A 15,634-nucleotide genomic window follows, 5' to 3' on the forward strand; every position below is an offset into this window, starting at 1 on the left:
CAGAAAATAGGGGCTCTACATACATAGGGAAACGTCACATTCATAGCAGTTCATAACACTGTCATAAGCACTACATAAGCATTTATACATGCAAATGTCAGCTAAGATTAACAACCACAAGTTGACATAAGATATGCAGTGACATCTACAAACCTGCAGTTGTGAGCATAAACGTGAACATTTATGTAGAGCAAATGAATGTATAATATATAGCTTATAAATGTGTTATAGTGTTTTAGTGTAAAGCCCATACATTAAAGTATTACGAGTATACAGTTTACTAAAGTATACTTGGATTGAATGATGAAAGGTCCACTAACACCAAAGAGTAGAAATATAGAAATGAATAACTATGTAACTATGTAAATGAAGCAACAACATCCAAGCCTGTTTTTCAATCACCCAAACACAGAAAAGCTATTTTTCTTCGGCAGCACCACAGTTTGGCAATGTTCATTTCTATTCATAATTCCATTTCGTTTTTTTTTGCATTTTATTGCATGACATAAGTATTTGATCACCTACCAACCAGTAAGAATTCCGGCTCTCACAGACCTGTTAGTTTTTCTTTAAGAAGCCCTCCTGTTCTCCACTCATTACCTGTATTAACTGCACCTGTTTGAACTCGTTACCTGTATAAAAGACACCTGTCCACACACTCAATCAAACAGACTCCAACCTCTCCACAATGGCCAAGACCAGAGAGCTGTGTCAGGACATCAGGGATAAAATTGTAGACCTGCACAAGGCTGGGATGGGCTACAGGACAATAGGCAAGCAGCTTGGTGAGAAGGCAACAACTGTTGGCGCAATTATTAGAAAATGGAAGAAGTTCAAGATGACGGTCAATCACCCTCGGTCTGGGGCTCCATGCAAGATCTCACCTTATGGGGCATCAATGATCATGAAGAAGGTGAGGGATCAGCCCAGAACTACACGGCAGGACCTGGTCAATGACCTGAAGAGAGCTGGGACCACAGTCTCAAAGAAAACCATTAGTAACACACTACGCCGTCATGGATTAAAATCCTGCAGCGCACGCAAGGTCCCCCTGCTCAAGCCAGCGCATGTCCAGGCCCGTCTGAAGTTTGCCAATTACCATCTGGATGATCCAGAGGAGGAATGGGAGAAGGTCATGTGGTCTGATGAGACAAAAATAGAGCTTTTTGGTCTAAACTCCACTCGCCGTGTTTGGAGGAAGAAGAAGGATGAGTACAACCCCAAGAACACCATCCCAACCGTGAAGCATGGAGGTGGAAACATCATTCTTTGGGGATGCTTTTCTGCAAAGGGGACAGGACGACTGCACCGTATTGAGGGGAGGATGGATGGGGCCATGTATCGCGAGATCTTGGCCAACAACCTCCTTCCCTCAGTAAGAGCATTGAAGATGGGTCGTGGCTGGGTCTTCCAGCATGACAACGACCCGAAACACACAGCCAGGGCAACTAAGGAGTGGCTCCGTAAGAAGCATCTCAAGGTCCTGGAGTGGTCTAGCCAGTCTCCAGACCTGAACCCAATAGAACATCTTTGGAGGGAACTGAAAGTCCATATTGCCCAGCGACAGCCCCGAAACCTGAAGGATCTGGAGAAGGTCTGTATGGAGGAGTGGGCCAAAATCCCTGCTGCAGTGTGTGCAAACCTGGTCAAGACCTACAGGAAACGTATGATCTATGTAATTAAATAACAAAAGTTTCTGTACCAAATATTAAGTTCTGATTTTCTGATGAATCAAATACTTATGTCATGCAATAAAATGCAAATTAATTACTTAAAAATCATACAATGTGATTTTCTGGATTTTTTTTTAGATTCCGACTCTCACAGTTGAAGTGTACCTATGATAAAAAAATGACAGACCTCTACATGCTTTGTAAGTAGGAAAACCTGCAAAATCGGCAGTGTATCAAATACTTGTTCTCTCCACTGTATATATACACTACCAGTCAAAACACCTACTCATTCAAGTGTTTTTCTTTATTTTTACTATTTTTTACATTGTAGAATAATAGTGAAGACATCAAAACTATGAAATAACACATATGGAAATCATGTAGTAACCAAAAAAGTGTTAAACAAATCAAAATATATTTTATATGTGAGATTCTTCAAAGTAGCCACCCTTTGCTTTGATGACAGCTTTGCACATCCTTGGCATTCTCTCAACCAGCTTCATGAGGTAGTCACCTGGAATGCAATTCAATTAACAGGTGTGCCTTCTTAAAAGTTAATTTGTGGAATTTCTTTCCTTCTTAATGTGTTTGAGCCAATCAGTTGTGTTGTGACAAGGTAGTGGGGGTATACAGAAGATAGCCCTATTTGGTAAAAGACCAAGTCCATATTATGGCAAGAACAGCTCAAATAAGCAAAGAGAAATGACAGTCCATAATTACTTGAAGTCATCAATACGGAACATTTCAGGAACTTTGAAAGTTTCTTCATGTGCAGTCGCAAAAACCATCAAGCGCTATGATGAAACTGGCTCTCATGAGGACCGCCACAGGAATGGAAGACCCAGAGTTACCTCTGCTGCAGAGGATGAGTTCATTAGAGTTACCAGCCTCAGAAATTGCAGCCCAAATAGATGCTTCATGGAGTTCAAGTCACAGACACATCTCAACATCAACTGTTCAGAGGGGACTGTCTGAATCAGGCCTTCATGGTTGAATTGCTGCAAAGAAACCACTACTAATTGACACCAATAAGAAGAAGAGACCTGCTTGGGCCAAGAAACACGAGCAATGGACATTAGACCGGTGGAAATGTGTCCTTTGGTCTAGAGTCCAAATTGAAGATTTTTGGTTCGAACCGCCGTGTCTTTGTGAGACGTGGTGTGGGTGAACGGATTACAGTGGCTTGCGAAAGCATTCACCCCCCTTGGTATTTTTCCTATTTTGTTGCCTTACAACCTGGAATTAAAATGGATTTTTTGGGGCTTTGTATCATTTGATTTACACAACATGCCTACCACTTTGAAGATGCAGAATATTTTTTTGTGTAAAACAGAAAACTTGAGCGTGCATAACTATTCACCCACCCAAAGTCAATACTTTGTAGAGCCACGTTTTGCAGAAATTCCAGCTGCAAGTCTCTTGGGGTATGTCTCTATAAGTTTGGCACATCTAGCCACTGGGATTTTTGTCCATTCTTCAAGGCAAAACTGCTCCAGCTCCTTCAAGTTGGATGGGTTCTGCTGGTAAACAGCAATCTTTAAGTCATTCCACAGATTCTCAATTGGATTGACGTCTGGGCTTTGACTAGGCCACTCCAAGACATTTAAATGTTTCCCCTTCAACCGCTTGAGTGTTGCTTTAGCAGTATGCTTAGGGTCATTGTCTCAAATCTCTGGAAGACTGAAACAAGTTTCCCTCAAGAATTTCCCTGTATTTAGCGCCATCCATCATTCCTTCAATTCTGACCAGTTTACCAGTCCCTGCCGATGAAAAACATCCCCACAGCATGATGCTGCCACCACCATGCTTCATGGTGATGGTGTTTTTTCGGGGTGATGAGAGGTGTTGGGTTTGCGCCAGACATAGCGTTTTTCTTGATGGCCAAAAAGCAAAATTTTTGTCTCATCTGACCAGAGTACCTTCTTCCATATGTTTGGGGAGTCTCCCACATGGCTTTTGGTGAACACCAAACGTGTTTGCTTATTTTTTTCTTTAAGTAATGGCTTTTTTCCGGCCATTCTTCCATAAAGCCCAGCTCTGTGGAGTGTACGGCTTAAAGTGGTCTTATGGACAGATACTCCAATCTCCGTTGTGGAGCTTTGCAGCTCCTTCAGGGTTATCTTTGGTCTCTTTGTTGCCTCTCGGATTAATGCCCTTCTTGCCTGGTCCGTGAGTTTTGGTGGGCGGCCCTCTCTTGGCAGGTTTGTTGTGGTGCCATATTCTTTACATTTTTTATAATGGATTTAATGGTGCTCCGTGGGATGTTCAAAGTTTCAGATATTTTTTATAACCTAACCCTGATCTGTACTTCTCCACAACTTTGTCCCTGACCTGTTTGGAGAGCTCCTTGGTCTTCATGGTGCCGCTTGCTTGGTGGTGCCCCTTGCTTAGTGGTGTTGCAGACTCTGGGGCCTTTCAGAACAGGTGTATATATACTGAGATCATGCAACAGATCATAAGACACTTAGATTGTACACAGGTGGACTTTATTTAACTAATTATGTGACTTCTGAAGGTTATTGGTTGCACCAGATCTTATTTAGGGGCTTCATAGCAAATGGGGTGAATACATATGCACGCACCACTTTTCCGTTATTTATTTTTTTGAATTTTTTGAAACAAGTTATTTTTTTTCATTTCACTTCACCAATTTGGACTATTTTGTGTATGTCCATTACATGAAATCCAAATAAAAATCCATTTAAATTACAGGTTGTAATGCAACAAAATAGGATAAATGCCAAAGGGGATGAATACTTTTGCAAGGCACTGTATCTCCGCATGTGTAGTTCCCACCATAAAGCATGGAGGAGGAGGTGTTATGGTGTGGGGGTGCTTTGCTGGTGACACTGTCTGTGATTTATTTAGGATTAAAGGCACACTTAACCAGCATGGCTACCACAGCATTATGCAGCGATACACCATCCCATCTGGTTTGGGCTTAGTGGGACTATCATTTGTTTTTCAACAGGACAATGACCCAACACACCTCCAGGCTGTGTAAGGGTTATTTTACCAAGAAGGAGAGTGATGGAGTGCTGCATCAGATGACCTGGCCTCCACAATCCCCCGACAATTAAGATGGTTTTGGATGAGTCGGATGGCAGAGTGAAGGAAAAGCAGCCAACAAGTGCTCAGCATATGTGGGAACTCCTTCAAGACAGTTGGAAAAGCATTCCAGGTGAAGCTGTCATAAAGGCAAATGGTGGCTAATTCGAAGAATCTCAAATATAAAATATATTTTGATTTCTTTAACACTTTTTTGGTTACTACATGATTCCATATGTGTTATTTCATGGTTTTGATATCTTCACTATTATTCTACAATGTAGAAAATAGTAAAAATAAAGAAAAACCCTTGAATGAGTCATTGTGTTTAAACTTTCGACTGGTACTGTATATAGATATATATCATATTTGCTAAACTCAGGAATTTCTAGAAAAATATTTCATTTAATGCAGCGTTGTACTTTGAATATAAAAGTATCAAATTACACAACATGTGTAGTATATACACTACCGTTCAAAAGTTTGGGGTCACTTAGAAATGTCCTTGTTTTCGAAAGAAAAGCTATTTTTGGTCCATTAAAATAACATCAAATTGATCAGAAATACAGTGTAGACATTGTTAATGTTGTAAATGGCTATTGTAGCTGGAAACGGCTGATTTTTAATGGAATATCTACATAGGCGTACAGAGGCCCATTATCAGCAACCATCAGTCCTGTGTTCCAATGGCACGTTGTGTTTGCTAATCCAAGTTTATTATTTTAAAAGGCTAATTGATCATTAGAAAACCCTTTTGCAATTATGTTAGCACAGATGAAAACTGTTGTGCTGATTAAAGAAGCAATACAACTAGTTTAGTATCTGGAGCATCAGTAATTGTTGGTTCGATTACAGGCTCAAAATGGATAGAAACTAATAACTTTCTTCTGAAGCTCGTCAGTCAATTCTTGTTCTGAGAAACGGAATATCTCGTACAACGCTAAGTACTACTCCCTTCACAGAACAGCGCAAACTGGCTCTAACCAGAAAAGAAAGAGGAGTGGGAGGCCCCGGTGCACAACTGAGCAAGAGGACAAATACATTAGAGTGTCTAGTTTGAGAAACAGGCGCATCACAGGTCCTCAACTGGCAGCTTCATTAAATAGTACCCGCAAAACACCAGTCTCAACGTCAACAGGGAAGAGGCGACTCCGGGATGCTGACCTTCAAGGCAGAGTTGCAAAGAAAAAGCCATATCTCAGACTGGCCAATAAAAATAAAAGATTAAGATGGGCAGTCTGAGATATGGCTTTTTCTTTGCAACTCTGCCTAGAAGGACAGCATCCCGGAGTCGCCTCTTTTTATTTTAAATTTTTTTCACTGTTGAAGTTGAGACTGGTGTTTTGCGGGTACTATTTAATGAAGCTGCCAGTTGAGCCAGTTTGCGCTGTTATTTGAAGGAAGTAGTACACAGCGATGTACGAGATCTTCAGTTTCTTGGCAATTTCTCGCACAGAATGACGAGTTTCAGAAGAAAGTTATTTATTTCTGGCCATTTTGAGCCTGTAATCAAACCCACAATTGCTGATGCTCCAGATACTCAACTAGTCTCAAGAATGCCAGTTTTATTGCTTCTTTAATCAGCACAACAGTTTTCAGCTGTGCTAACATAATTGCAAAAGGGTTTTCTAATGATCAATTAGCCTTTTAAAATGATAAACTTGGATTAGCAAACACAACGTGCCATTGGAACACAGGACCGATGGTTGCTGATAATGGGCCTCTGTATGCCTATGTAGATATTCCATTAAAAATCTGCCGTTTCCAAGTACAATAGCCATTTACAACATTAACAATGTCTACACTGTATTTCTGATCAATTTGATGTTATTTTAACGGACAAAAAATTTGCTTTTCTTTCGAAAACAAGGAAATGTCTAAGTGACCCCAAACTTTTGAACGGTAGTGTATAAATATATTTATCTTTTAAATGTTTCCTTTTAGAGTTATTTTATATTGTCAGTTTAAATAATTAGTCAGATGGTTTCAACATGGCCAATTTGCAAAAGCTTCAATCATATTCATTATATCTATAGATCTCGAAGGTCGAATAACCTCCATAAAAATGACTCAACCAATTGATTCTTGGTCAGTTATTGTCCCCATTTCTGGTTCTTTCTTTCTTTTTTTCTTTTTTTTCATCCCCAAGAAGTGAACTTTACTACACATTTTTTCTCAAGAGAACAGGATAAAAGACTACCGTTCCCAAACTCTCCAATACTTTGTTGACAACCTGAGAAGAATCTTCCATTTGTCAACAACTCTGTTTTCATTTTGAAAAACAGTAGGGGGGCTGCATTTTTTATGCATCTTAAAGTATGATCGGAATCCTAACTTGAAATTGTGCATACACTTCAAAATTACATCCTCCAAATCAGGATTTGGGCCTAAGATACAGTAGCACAGTGAGTACGTCTACTCTTGCAGAAAACAAATATATGCCAAAATAAATATATCAAAATATAAATATTAAATAGAGATTTCATATTTGGAGTTTAGGGAGGTGGATATTTTAGAGGTCAAGTATATTTAACTGAACAAAAATATAAACACAACATGTAAAGTGTTGGTCCCATGTTTCATGAGCTGAAATAAAAATCCCAGACATTTTCCATACACACAAAAAGCTTATTTCTCTCAAATTTTGCGCACACATTTTTTTTCTTCGTTCCTGTTAGTGAGCATTTCTCATTTTCCAAGATAATCCATCCACCTGACAGGTGTGGCATATCAAGAAGCTTATTAAACAGCATGATCATTACACAGGTGCACCTCGTGCTGGGGACAATAAAAGGCCCCTCTAAAATGTGCAGTTGTCACACAACACAATGCCACAGATGTCTCAAGTTTTGAGGGAGCATGCAATTGGCATGCTGACTGCAGGAATGTCCACCAGAGCTGTTGCCAGAGAATTGAATATTAATTTCTCTACCATAAGCTGCCTCCAACGTCGTTTTAGCAAATTTGGCAGTACGTCCAACCGGCATCACAACCGCAGACCACGTGTAACCACGCCAGCCCAGGAACTCCACATCTTCACCTGCGGGATCATCTGAGACCAGCCACGCGGAGAGCTGATGAAACTGTGGGTTTGCACAACTGAAGAATTTCTGCACAAATTGTTAGAAATCGTCTCAGGGAAGCTCATCTGCGTGCTCGTCATCCTCACTAGGGTCTTGACCTGACTGCAGTTCGGTGTCATAACCGACTTCAGTGGGCAAATGCTCACCTTCGATGGCCACTGGCACGCTGGAGAAGTGTGCTCTTCACGGATGAATCCCGTTTTTAACTGTACGGAGCAGATGGGAGAACGGTTTTCTGATGTCAATGTTGTGAACAGAGTGCCCCATGGTGGCGGTGGGGTTATGGTGTGGGCAGGCATAAGCTACGGACAACGAACACAATTGCATTTTATCGATTGGCAATTTCAATGCACAGAGATCCCATGACGAGATGCTGAGGCCTATTGTCGTGCCATTCATCCGCCGCCATCACCTCATGTTTCAGCATGATAATGCACAGCCCCATGTCGCAAGGATCTGTACACAATTCCTGGAAGCTGAAAATGTCCCAGTTCTTCCATGGCCTGCATACTCACCAGACATGTCACCCATTGAGCATGTTTGGGATGCTCTGGATCGACGTGTATGACAGCGTGTTCCAGTTCCCGCCAATATCCAGCAACTTCGCACTGCCATTGAAGAGGAGTGGGACAACATTCCACAGGCCACAATCAACAGCCTGATCAACTCTATGCAAAGGAGATGTGTCGCGCTGCATGAGGCGAATGGTGGTCACCAGATACTGACTGGTTTTCTGATCCACGCCCCTACCTTTTTTTTATGTAACTATGACCAACAGATGCATATCTGTATTCCCAGTCATGTGAAATCCATAGATTCGGGCCTAATTTATTTATTTCAATTGACTGATTTACTTATGAACTGTAACTCAATAAAATCTTTGAGATTGTTGCATGTTGCGCTTATATTTTTTTTCAGTGTAAAAACAACATTACATTCATTGTCTTTGTATAATATATAGATTATAGTGTCAGTCATAATACAATTATGGACTTGATATTCTAAAGGTACTGTACATAGCATGCTCAAGCAGGTAGTGCAGTGAAGAGAGAATAGGGCTGTGTCCCAAAAGTCTTAAAAACATCCTTTCCTCATCTCTTTCTCCTTCTCTTGTCTCCTTACTTTCAATACCACTGACAGGTAAAGGTGGTAAATAGAGCAGCATTTCCCCTATATGCATTTAGCAGCGCAGTGGCTGTGTTTTTAATTCATTTGGAGTTGAGGGATACAGCTGGATCTACAAAACAGATGTCGTGGGGCATGGACTCATCCCAACATCAGACCACTTTTGAGGGCTGAAAACATCGGATGAACTTTGACTTTGATGTAAACTGTCCCTTTAAGACTATTGGGACCCATTCTGAGGTGGATAGATGGCTGGAGGAGGGGTGGAATGCAATCCCAGATTCATTTAAATACGCTAGAGGGGTTCCCTTTCCTTGTCTCCTTTCCTTTATGTATATTGATCGGAAAAGACTGAAGCAATATGGCGTAGGTCTATGGGTTAGCTAGACTTCAATACATCAGGAGGAGGGGGGAGAAGAAAGAAAGGAAGGAGGAGGAGGAAAGGAAGCCACTTGTGGATATTGAGATGCAACCGACCTACAACTGTGCAGAATGAAAGACAAAAAGACAGAAAGACAGGCTAGAATGCTGCAAGGAAAGAAAAGTAGTGTTTCTGAAAAACAACATCACAATTGGCTGGAAGAGTTTCTATCTGGCTTTCAGGCTCCCCTTCTCTCTCTTGCTCCTTCCATGCCCAGCCCCTGCCTCCTCACCCTTTCTCTCTCACCCCTTACCCCAGGGGTGGCCAAATTTGACCCAGGCTCTAGCCCAGCACTTACACTCCTAATTCACCTACCGGTAGTCAACGAAGGAGGTCTTCAATGTAGACCATGAATAGTTAAATTGGGTGTGTTCAATTGGCCATGAATCCTAACTTGAGTTGAGTTAGGATTCAGGGCCAGATCCGTTGGGCTAGAACAAAAGCCTGCACACATTGTAGCCCTGCAGGACTGGAGTTCCACCCTTGCCTTACCCCCTCTCCTCCCATATCCTCCCCCCTTCTCCCCCTCACTGCCTGTCGTCAGACAGCATGTCGAAGAGCGCCTGCAGCAGCCGGTCGTCTCTGTGCCTGTAGGGCTTGGCACTGTAAAAGCCGTCACTGAAGTCGCTATAGAGGCTGTTGTCCTGCCCGCCCCGCTGGTACTGGTTGATCCTGTCAAGGGCCTGGTACAGCTTCTGTGGAGCGATGTGAGGGCCTGCTCCCCCTGGAAGGGAGGGGGCCCTGCCCTGGTGCTGCTCTCCCCAGCTAGAGGAGGTCTTGGCTGGGGACTGGGGCAGGGCGGCTGGGGTATGTCTGTTGAAGGCCGTCTGGAGGAGACGCAGAAGGGCCAGGGAGGGGGAGAGGGGCAAGGAGGAGGGACTTGTCTGCTTCCTCTCAGGGGTGGCAGGAGGAGGGGGCTGGGTCTTCTGTGGTGGGTGAACCTCAGCCTGGGTGGGCAGCTCCTATATGATGGGACAGGGAGAAGGACGAAAAGACAGAGTCAGAAAATGGTTTAGAGGTGGGTTCTACCTAGGAGTTGATTTAACTCCTCAGTTCTGCACATTTTCAGTGGATAAGGTCAGTAAGCCACACATAATTGCATTTGAGATCTGTCGACAGTCGACAGACAATACATACTTACATGGAAGTCTCACATACTGTATGTAGAAACTGGTATGCTTCTGGAGATGTTAAAAATAGGTGAATTGCCCCTTTAATTATCGCGCTCACCTCTATCATATCATCCATGTGCTCCACTCCTCTACGGTCATTCTGGACAGCATTGTAGGGGACATACACTCTGGGTTTCTTCATGAGCTCAGGCTTTTCTGACGTGCCATGGAGAATCAGCTTCCAGCTCAGGATCTGACCTTCGTTCTCCATTCGCCCCGACTGACAGAGGGAAATTGAAAAAGAGTGTAAAAATCACCTTGTTTAGACAACATGTTGATACAATGGCCAGATATATTTTCTATGTGGTTCGAAATCGCCTTTGTTGGAAAATACTGGATTGGAAGTATCCCTTAAAATATGTTAAACTTGTGAAACAGCCAAAGCGTTCTCCAGCCCTGGGACTCACTGTGTCAGTGATCTTAAGGGTCCAGGTGCCAGTGGGGTCCTCTCCCCATGTGTGAACTGACATGAAGTCCCAGTTCCTGAAGCCGTTAGATGACGTGTCCCTCTCTCTCTCCGCCAGCAGGACTGTGCTGGTGCCTAATGGGAGACAATAATGTATAATATAGAGTTGTTTAACTCCAGTTTTCAGTTTTATCTATCTATATATATATACAGTGCATTCGGAAAGTATTCAGACCCCTTGAATTTTTCCACATTTTGTTACAAAACAGCCTTATTCTAAACTGGATTTAACTGTTTTTCCACTCATCAATCTACACACTATACCCCATAACGACAAAGCAAAAACTGGTTTTTAGAAATGTTTGGAAGTGTATTAAATATAAAAAAACGAAATATCACATTTACATAAGTATTCAGACCCTTCACTCAGTACTTTGTTGAAGCACCTTTGGCAGCGATTACAGCCTCGAGTCTTCTTGGCTATGACGCTACAAGCTTGGCACACCTGTACTTGGGGAGTTTCTCCCATTCTTCTCTGCAGATCCTCTCAAGCTCTGTCAGGTTGGATGGGGAGCGTCGCTGTACAGCTATTTTCAGGTCTCTCCAGAGATGTTTGATCGGGTTCAAGTCCGGGCTCTGGCTGGGCCACTTTGTGCTTAGGGTCGTTGTCCTGTTGGAAGGTGAACCTTCGCCCCAGTCTGAGGTCCTGAGCGCTCTGGAGCAGGTTTTCATCAAGGATCTCTCTGTACTTTGCTCCGTTCATCTTTCCCTCGATCCCGACTAGTCTCCCAGTACCTGCCGCTGAAAAACATCCCCACAGCATGATGCTGTCACTACCATGCTTCACTGTAGGGATGGTGCCAGGTTTCCTCCAGATGTGACGCTTGGTATTCAGGCCAAAGAGTTCAATCTTGGTTTCATCAGACCAGAGAATCTTGTTTCTCATGGTCCGAGAGTCCTTTAGGTGCCTTTTGGCAAACTCTAAGCGGGCTGTCATGTGCCTTTTACTGTGGAGTGGCTTCCGTCTGGCCACTGTACCATAAAGGCCTGATTTGTGGAGTGCTGCAGAGATGGTTGTCCTTCTGGAAGGTTCCCATCTCCACAGAGAAACACTGGAGCTCTGTCAGAGTGCTTGGAGCTCTACGAACAATTTCTTCGACCTCATAGCTTGGTTTTTGGTCTGACATGCACTGTCAATTGTGGGACCTTATATAGACAGGTGTGTGCCTTTCCAAATCATGTCCAATCAATTGAATTTACCACAGGTGGACTCCAATCAAGTTGTAGAAACATCTCAAGGATGATCAATGGAAACAGGATGCACTTGAGCTCAATTTCGATTCTCATAGCGAAGGGTCTGAATACTTATGTAAATAAGGTATTTCTGTTTATTTTTTTTTACACATTTGCAAACATTTCTAAAAACCTGTTTTCACTTTGGCATTATGGGGTATTGTGTGTAGATTGATGAGGAATTGTATTTATTTAATCCATTTTAGAACAAGGCTGTAACGTAACAAAATGTGGAAAAAGTCAAGGGGTCTGAATACTTTCTGAATGCACTGTATATATACTAACGTTCAAAAGTTTGGGGTCACTTAGAAATGTCATTGTTTTCGAAAGAAAAGCAATATTTTTGTCCATTAAAATAACATACAATTGATCAGAAATACAGTGTAGACATTGTTAATGTTGTAAATGGCTATTTTAGCTGGAAACGGCTGATTTTTTATGGAATATCTACATAGGCGTACAGAGACCCATTATCAGCAACCATCAGTCCTGTGTTCCAATGGCACGTTGTGTTTGCTAATCCAAGTTTATCATTTGAAAGGCTATTTGATCATTAGAAAACCCTTTTGCAATTATGTTAAAACGGCTGAAAACTGTTTTATTATGTTAAAATCAGCCGTTTCCAGCTACAATGGCCATTTACAACATTAACAATGTCTACACTGTATGTCTGTTCAATTTGATGTTTGTCACGCCCTGGCTCTGGGGACTCTTGTATGTTGAGCCAGGGTGTTAGTTTCGTTGTGTAGAGTCTATGTTTCGTGTTTCTATGGTATGTTCTAGGTTATGTGTTTCTGTGTTGGCCGGGGTGGATCTCAATCAGAGGCAACGAGAATCAGCTGTTGCTTGTTGTCTCTGATTGGGAACCATACTTAGGCAGCCTTGTGTGCACTTGTTATTCGTGGGATCTTGTTCCGTGTAGGTTTGTGTTTTGTTAACCGAGGACTTCACGTATCGTTTGTTGTTTTGTTATTGTATCGTGTTGGAAAAGTACACTATTAAAGAAGATGTACGCATATCACGCTGCGCCTTGGTCTACTCCTTTTGACGATCGTGACAGAAGATCCCACCAAAACAGGACCAAGCAGCGTGCCCAGGAGCAGACAGCCTGGACTTGGGAGGAGATCTTGGACGGGCAGGGGTCCTGGACTTGGGAGGAAATCCAGGCCGGTATGGATCGGCGTCCGTGGGAGGAGACGGTGGAGGCGCGCCATAGAGAGGAGCAGCGGCGCCAACCGGGCCGACGTCGGACACGCAAGAGGCAACCCCAATAAATTTTTAGGGGGGGCACACGGCATGGACGACGGGGCTGCTGGAGGCAGCTACATGGTGAGTTTGGGGGTTAGGAGAGGAGGCCACCGGGTTTGGGGGGCTGGAAGGGAGGTTGGCGGAGCCTAGAGGTAGAGCAGAGCCAACTCCCCGTACTCAGGCTAGGCAGTGTGAGACTGGGCAGGTTCCGAGGTATGCGGAGCTGCGTACTGTGCCGCGAGTGGTCCGGCACAGTCCGGTACGTCCTGTGCGAGCACCATGCACGTGTCGTGCTAAGGTGGGCATGCAGCCAGGACGGAGTGTGCCGGCTCAACGCTCGTGGCCTCCAGTACCCCTCCTCGGTCCCGGATATCCTGCGCCAGTGTCACATGCTGTAGTGCCAGTGCGAGTACACAGCCCTGTACGTCCTGTGCTGATACCTCACACAGAGTGTGTAAAAATAGGCATTCAGCCAGGACGGGTTGTGTCAGCTCTTCGCTCCAGACCTCCAGTCCGTCTCCACAGCCCGGTCCGGCCTGTTCCTGCCTCTCGCACCAAGCCAATGGTGCGCGTCGCCAGCCCGGCCCGGCCTGTTCCTGCCCCTCGCACCAAGCAAATGGTGCACGTCGCCAGCCCGGCCCGGACGGTTCCTGCTCCCCGCACCAAGCCTATGGTGCACGTCGCCAGCCCGGCCCGGCCCGTTCCTGCTCCCCGCACCAAGCCAATGGTGCGCTTCGTCAGCCCGGTCCGGCCCATTCCTGCTCCCTGCACCAAGCCAATGGTGCGCGTTGTCAGTCCGGTCCGGCCTGTTCCTGCTCCCCGCACCAAGCCTGTGGTGCGCGTCGCCAGCCCGGTCCGGCCCAATCCTGCTCCCCGCACCAAGCCTGTGGTGCGCGTCGTCAGTCCGGCACAGCCCGTGCCCGTTTCACCGGTGCCTGGTCAGGTACCGGTCAGCTGCTCCACACCGGAGCCTAAGCAATCCGCTCCACCGATGTCCAGTCCAGCTCCAGCCAGCGGGGCCAGACCAGACCAGGGGCGCTACGGGGGGTTTGTTAGAGGGTGGTGGTCACGCCCGGAGCCGGATCCGCCTCCGAGGAGGAATGCCCACCCGGCCCCTCCCCTGTTGGGTTTATGTTGCCGCGGTCACAGTCCGCGCCTTTGGGGGGGGGGGGGTACTGTCACGCCCTGGCTCTGGGGACTCTTGTATGTTGAGCCAGGGTGTTAGTTTCGTTGTGTAGAGTCTATGTTTCGTGTTTCTATGGTATGTTCTAGGTTATGTGTTTCTGTGTTGGCCGGGGTGGTTCTCAATCAGAGGCAACGAGAATCAGCTGTTGCTTGTTGTCTCTGATTGGGAACCATACTTAGGCAGCCTTGTGTGCACTTGTTATTCGTGGGATCTTGTTCCGTGTAGGTTTGTGTTTTGTTAACCGAGGACTTCACGTATCGTTTGTTGTTTTGTTATTGTATTGTGTTGGAAAAGTACACTATTAAAGAAGATGTACGCATATCACGCTGCGCCTTGGTCTACTCCTTTTGACGATCGTGACAATGTTATTTTACCGGACAAAAAAATTGCTTTTCTTTCAAAAACAAGGACATTTCTAAGTGACCCCAAACTTTTGAACGGTAGTATATATATATATATATAGAGAGAGAGAGAGATATTGTGTGCGTGCATGTGCGTGTCTAACGAACCTGATGGGGAAGTGAGTGTGATGTGTAGGTCTCCTCTCCTGGTGTACTCGATGCTGGCCTCCACTTGCACGTGCTCCAGTGAGAGGACAGCGTTTTCCTGGCCGGCGCAGGCCTTGGTGGGGATCTCAATGGTGATCTCCCCTGCTGCTTTCAATGCTCTGGCAGAAAGACACAGCACAGAGAAATCAGTACTGTGGTTGCAGCACAGCACAGCACAACATACCAAACCAAACAACTTCAGTTTAACATACAGTACCATTCAAAAGTTTGGACACACCTACTCATTCAAGGGTTTTTCTTTATTTTGACTATTTTCTACATTGTAGAATAATAGTGAAGACATCAAAACTATGAAATAACACATATGGAATCATGTAGTAACTAAAAAAGTGTTACACAAATCACAATATATTTTATATTTGAGATTCTTCAAATAGCCACCCTTTGCCTTGATGACAGCTTTGCACACT

General features: G+C 44.3%; 1 protein-coding gene across 1 annotated transcript in view; it reads right to left on the reverse strand.

The window, feature by feature from the left end:
• Positions 1-9,877: 9,877 nt before the first annotated feature.
• Positions 9,878-15,634, reverse strand: part of LOC311138178 (neuroendocrine convertase 1-like) — a gene marked incomplete at both ends in the record, with an annotated part of 31,121 nt that continues 25,364 nt past the window's right edge. The window contains 4 exons of the mRNA XM_084172847.1: positions 9,878-10,312; positions 10,581-10,742; positions 10,930-11,063; positions 15,165-15,322. Coding sequence (XP_084028973.1) covers positions 9,878-10,312; positions 10,581-10,742; positions 10,930-11,063; positions 15,165-15,322 — 889 coding nt within the window. The remainder of the gene's footprint in view (positions 10,313-10,580; positions 10,743-10,929; positions 11,064-15,164; positions 15,323-15,634) is intronic.

The sequence above is a fragment of the Coregonus lavaretus genome, assembly GCF_964263955.1.
Source record: "Coregonus lavaretus genome assembly, chromosome: 12".
NCBI lineage: Eukaryota > Metazoa > Chordata > Actinopteri > Salmoniformes > Salmonidae > Coregonus > Coregonus lavaretus.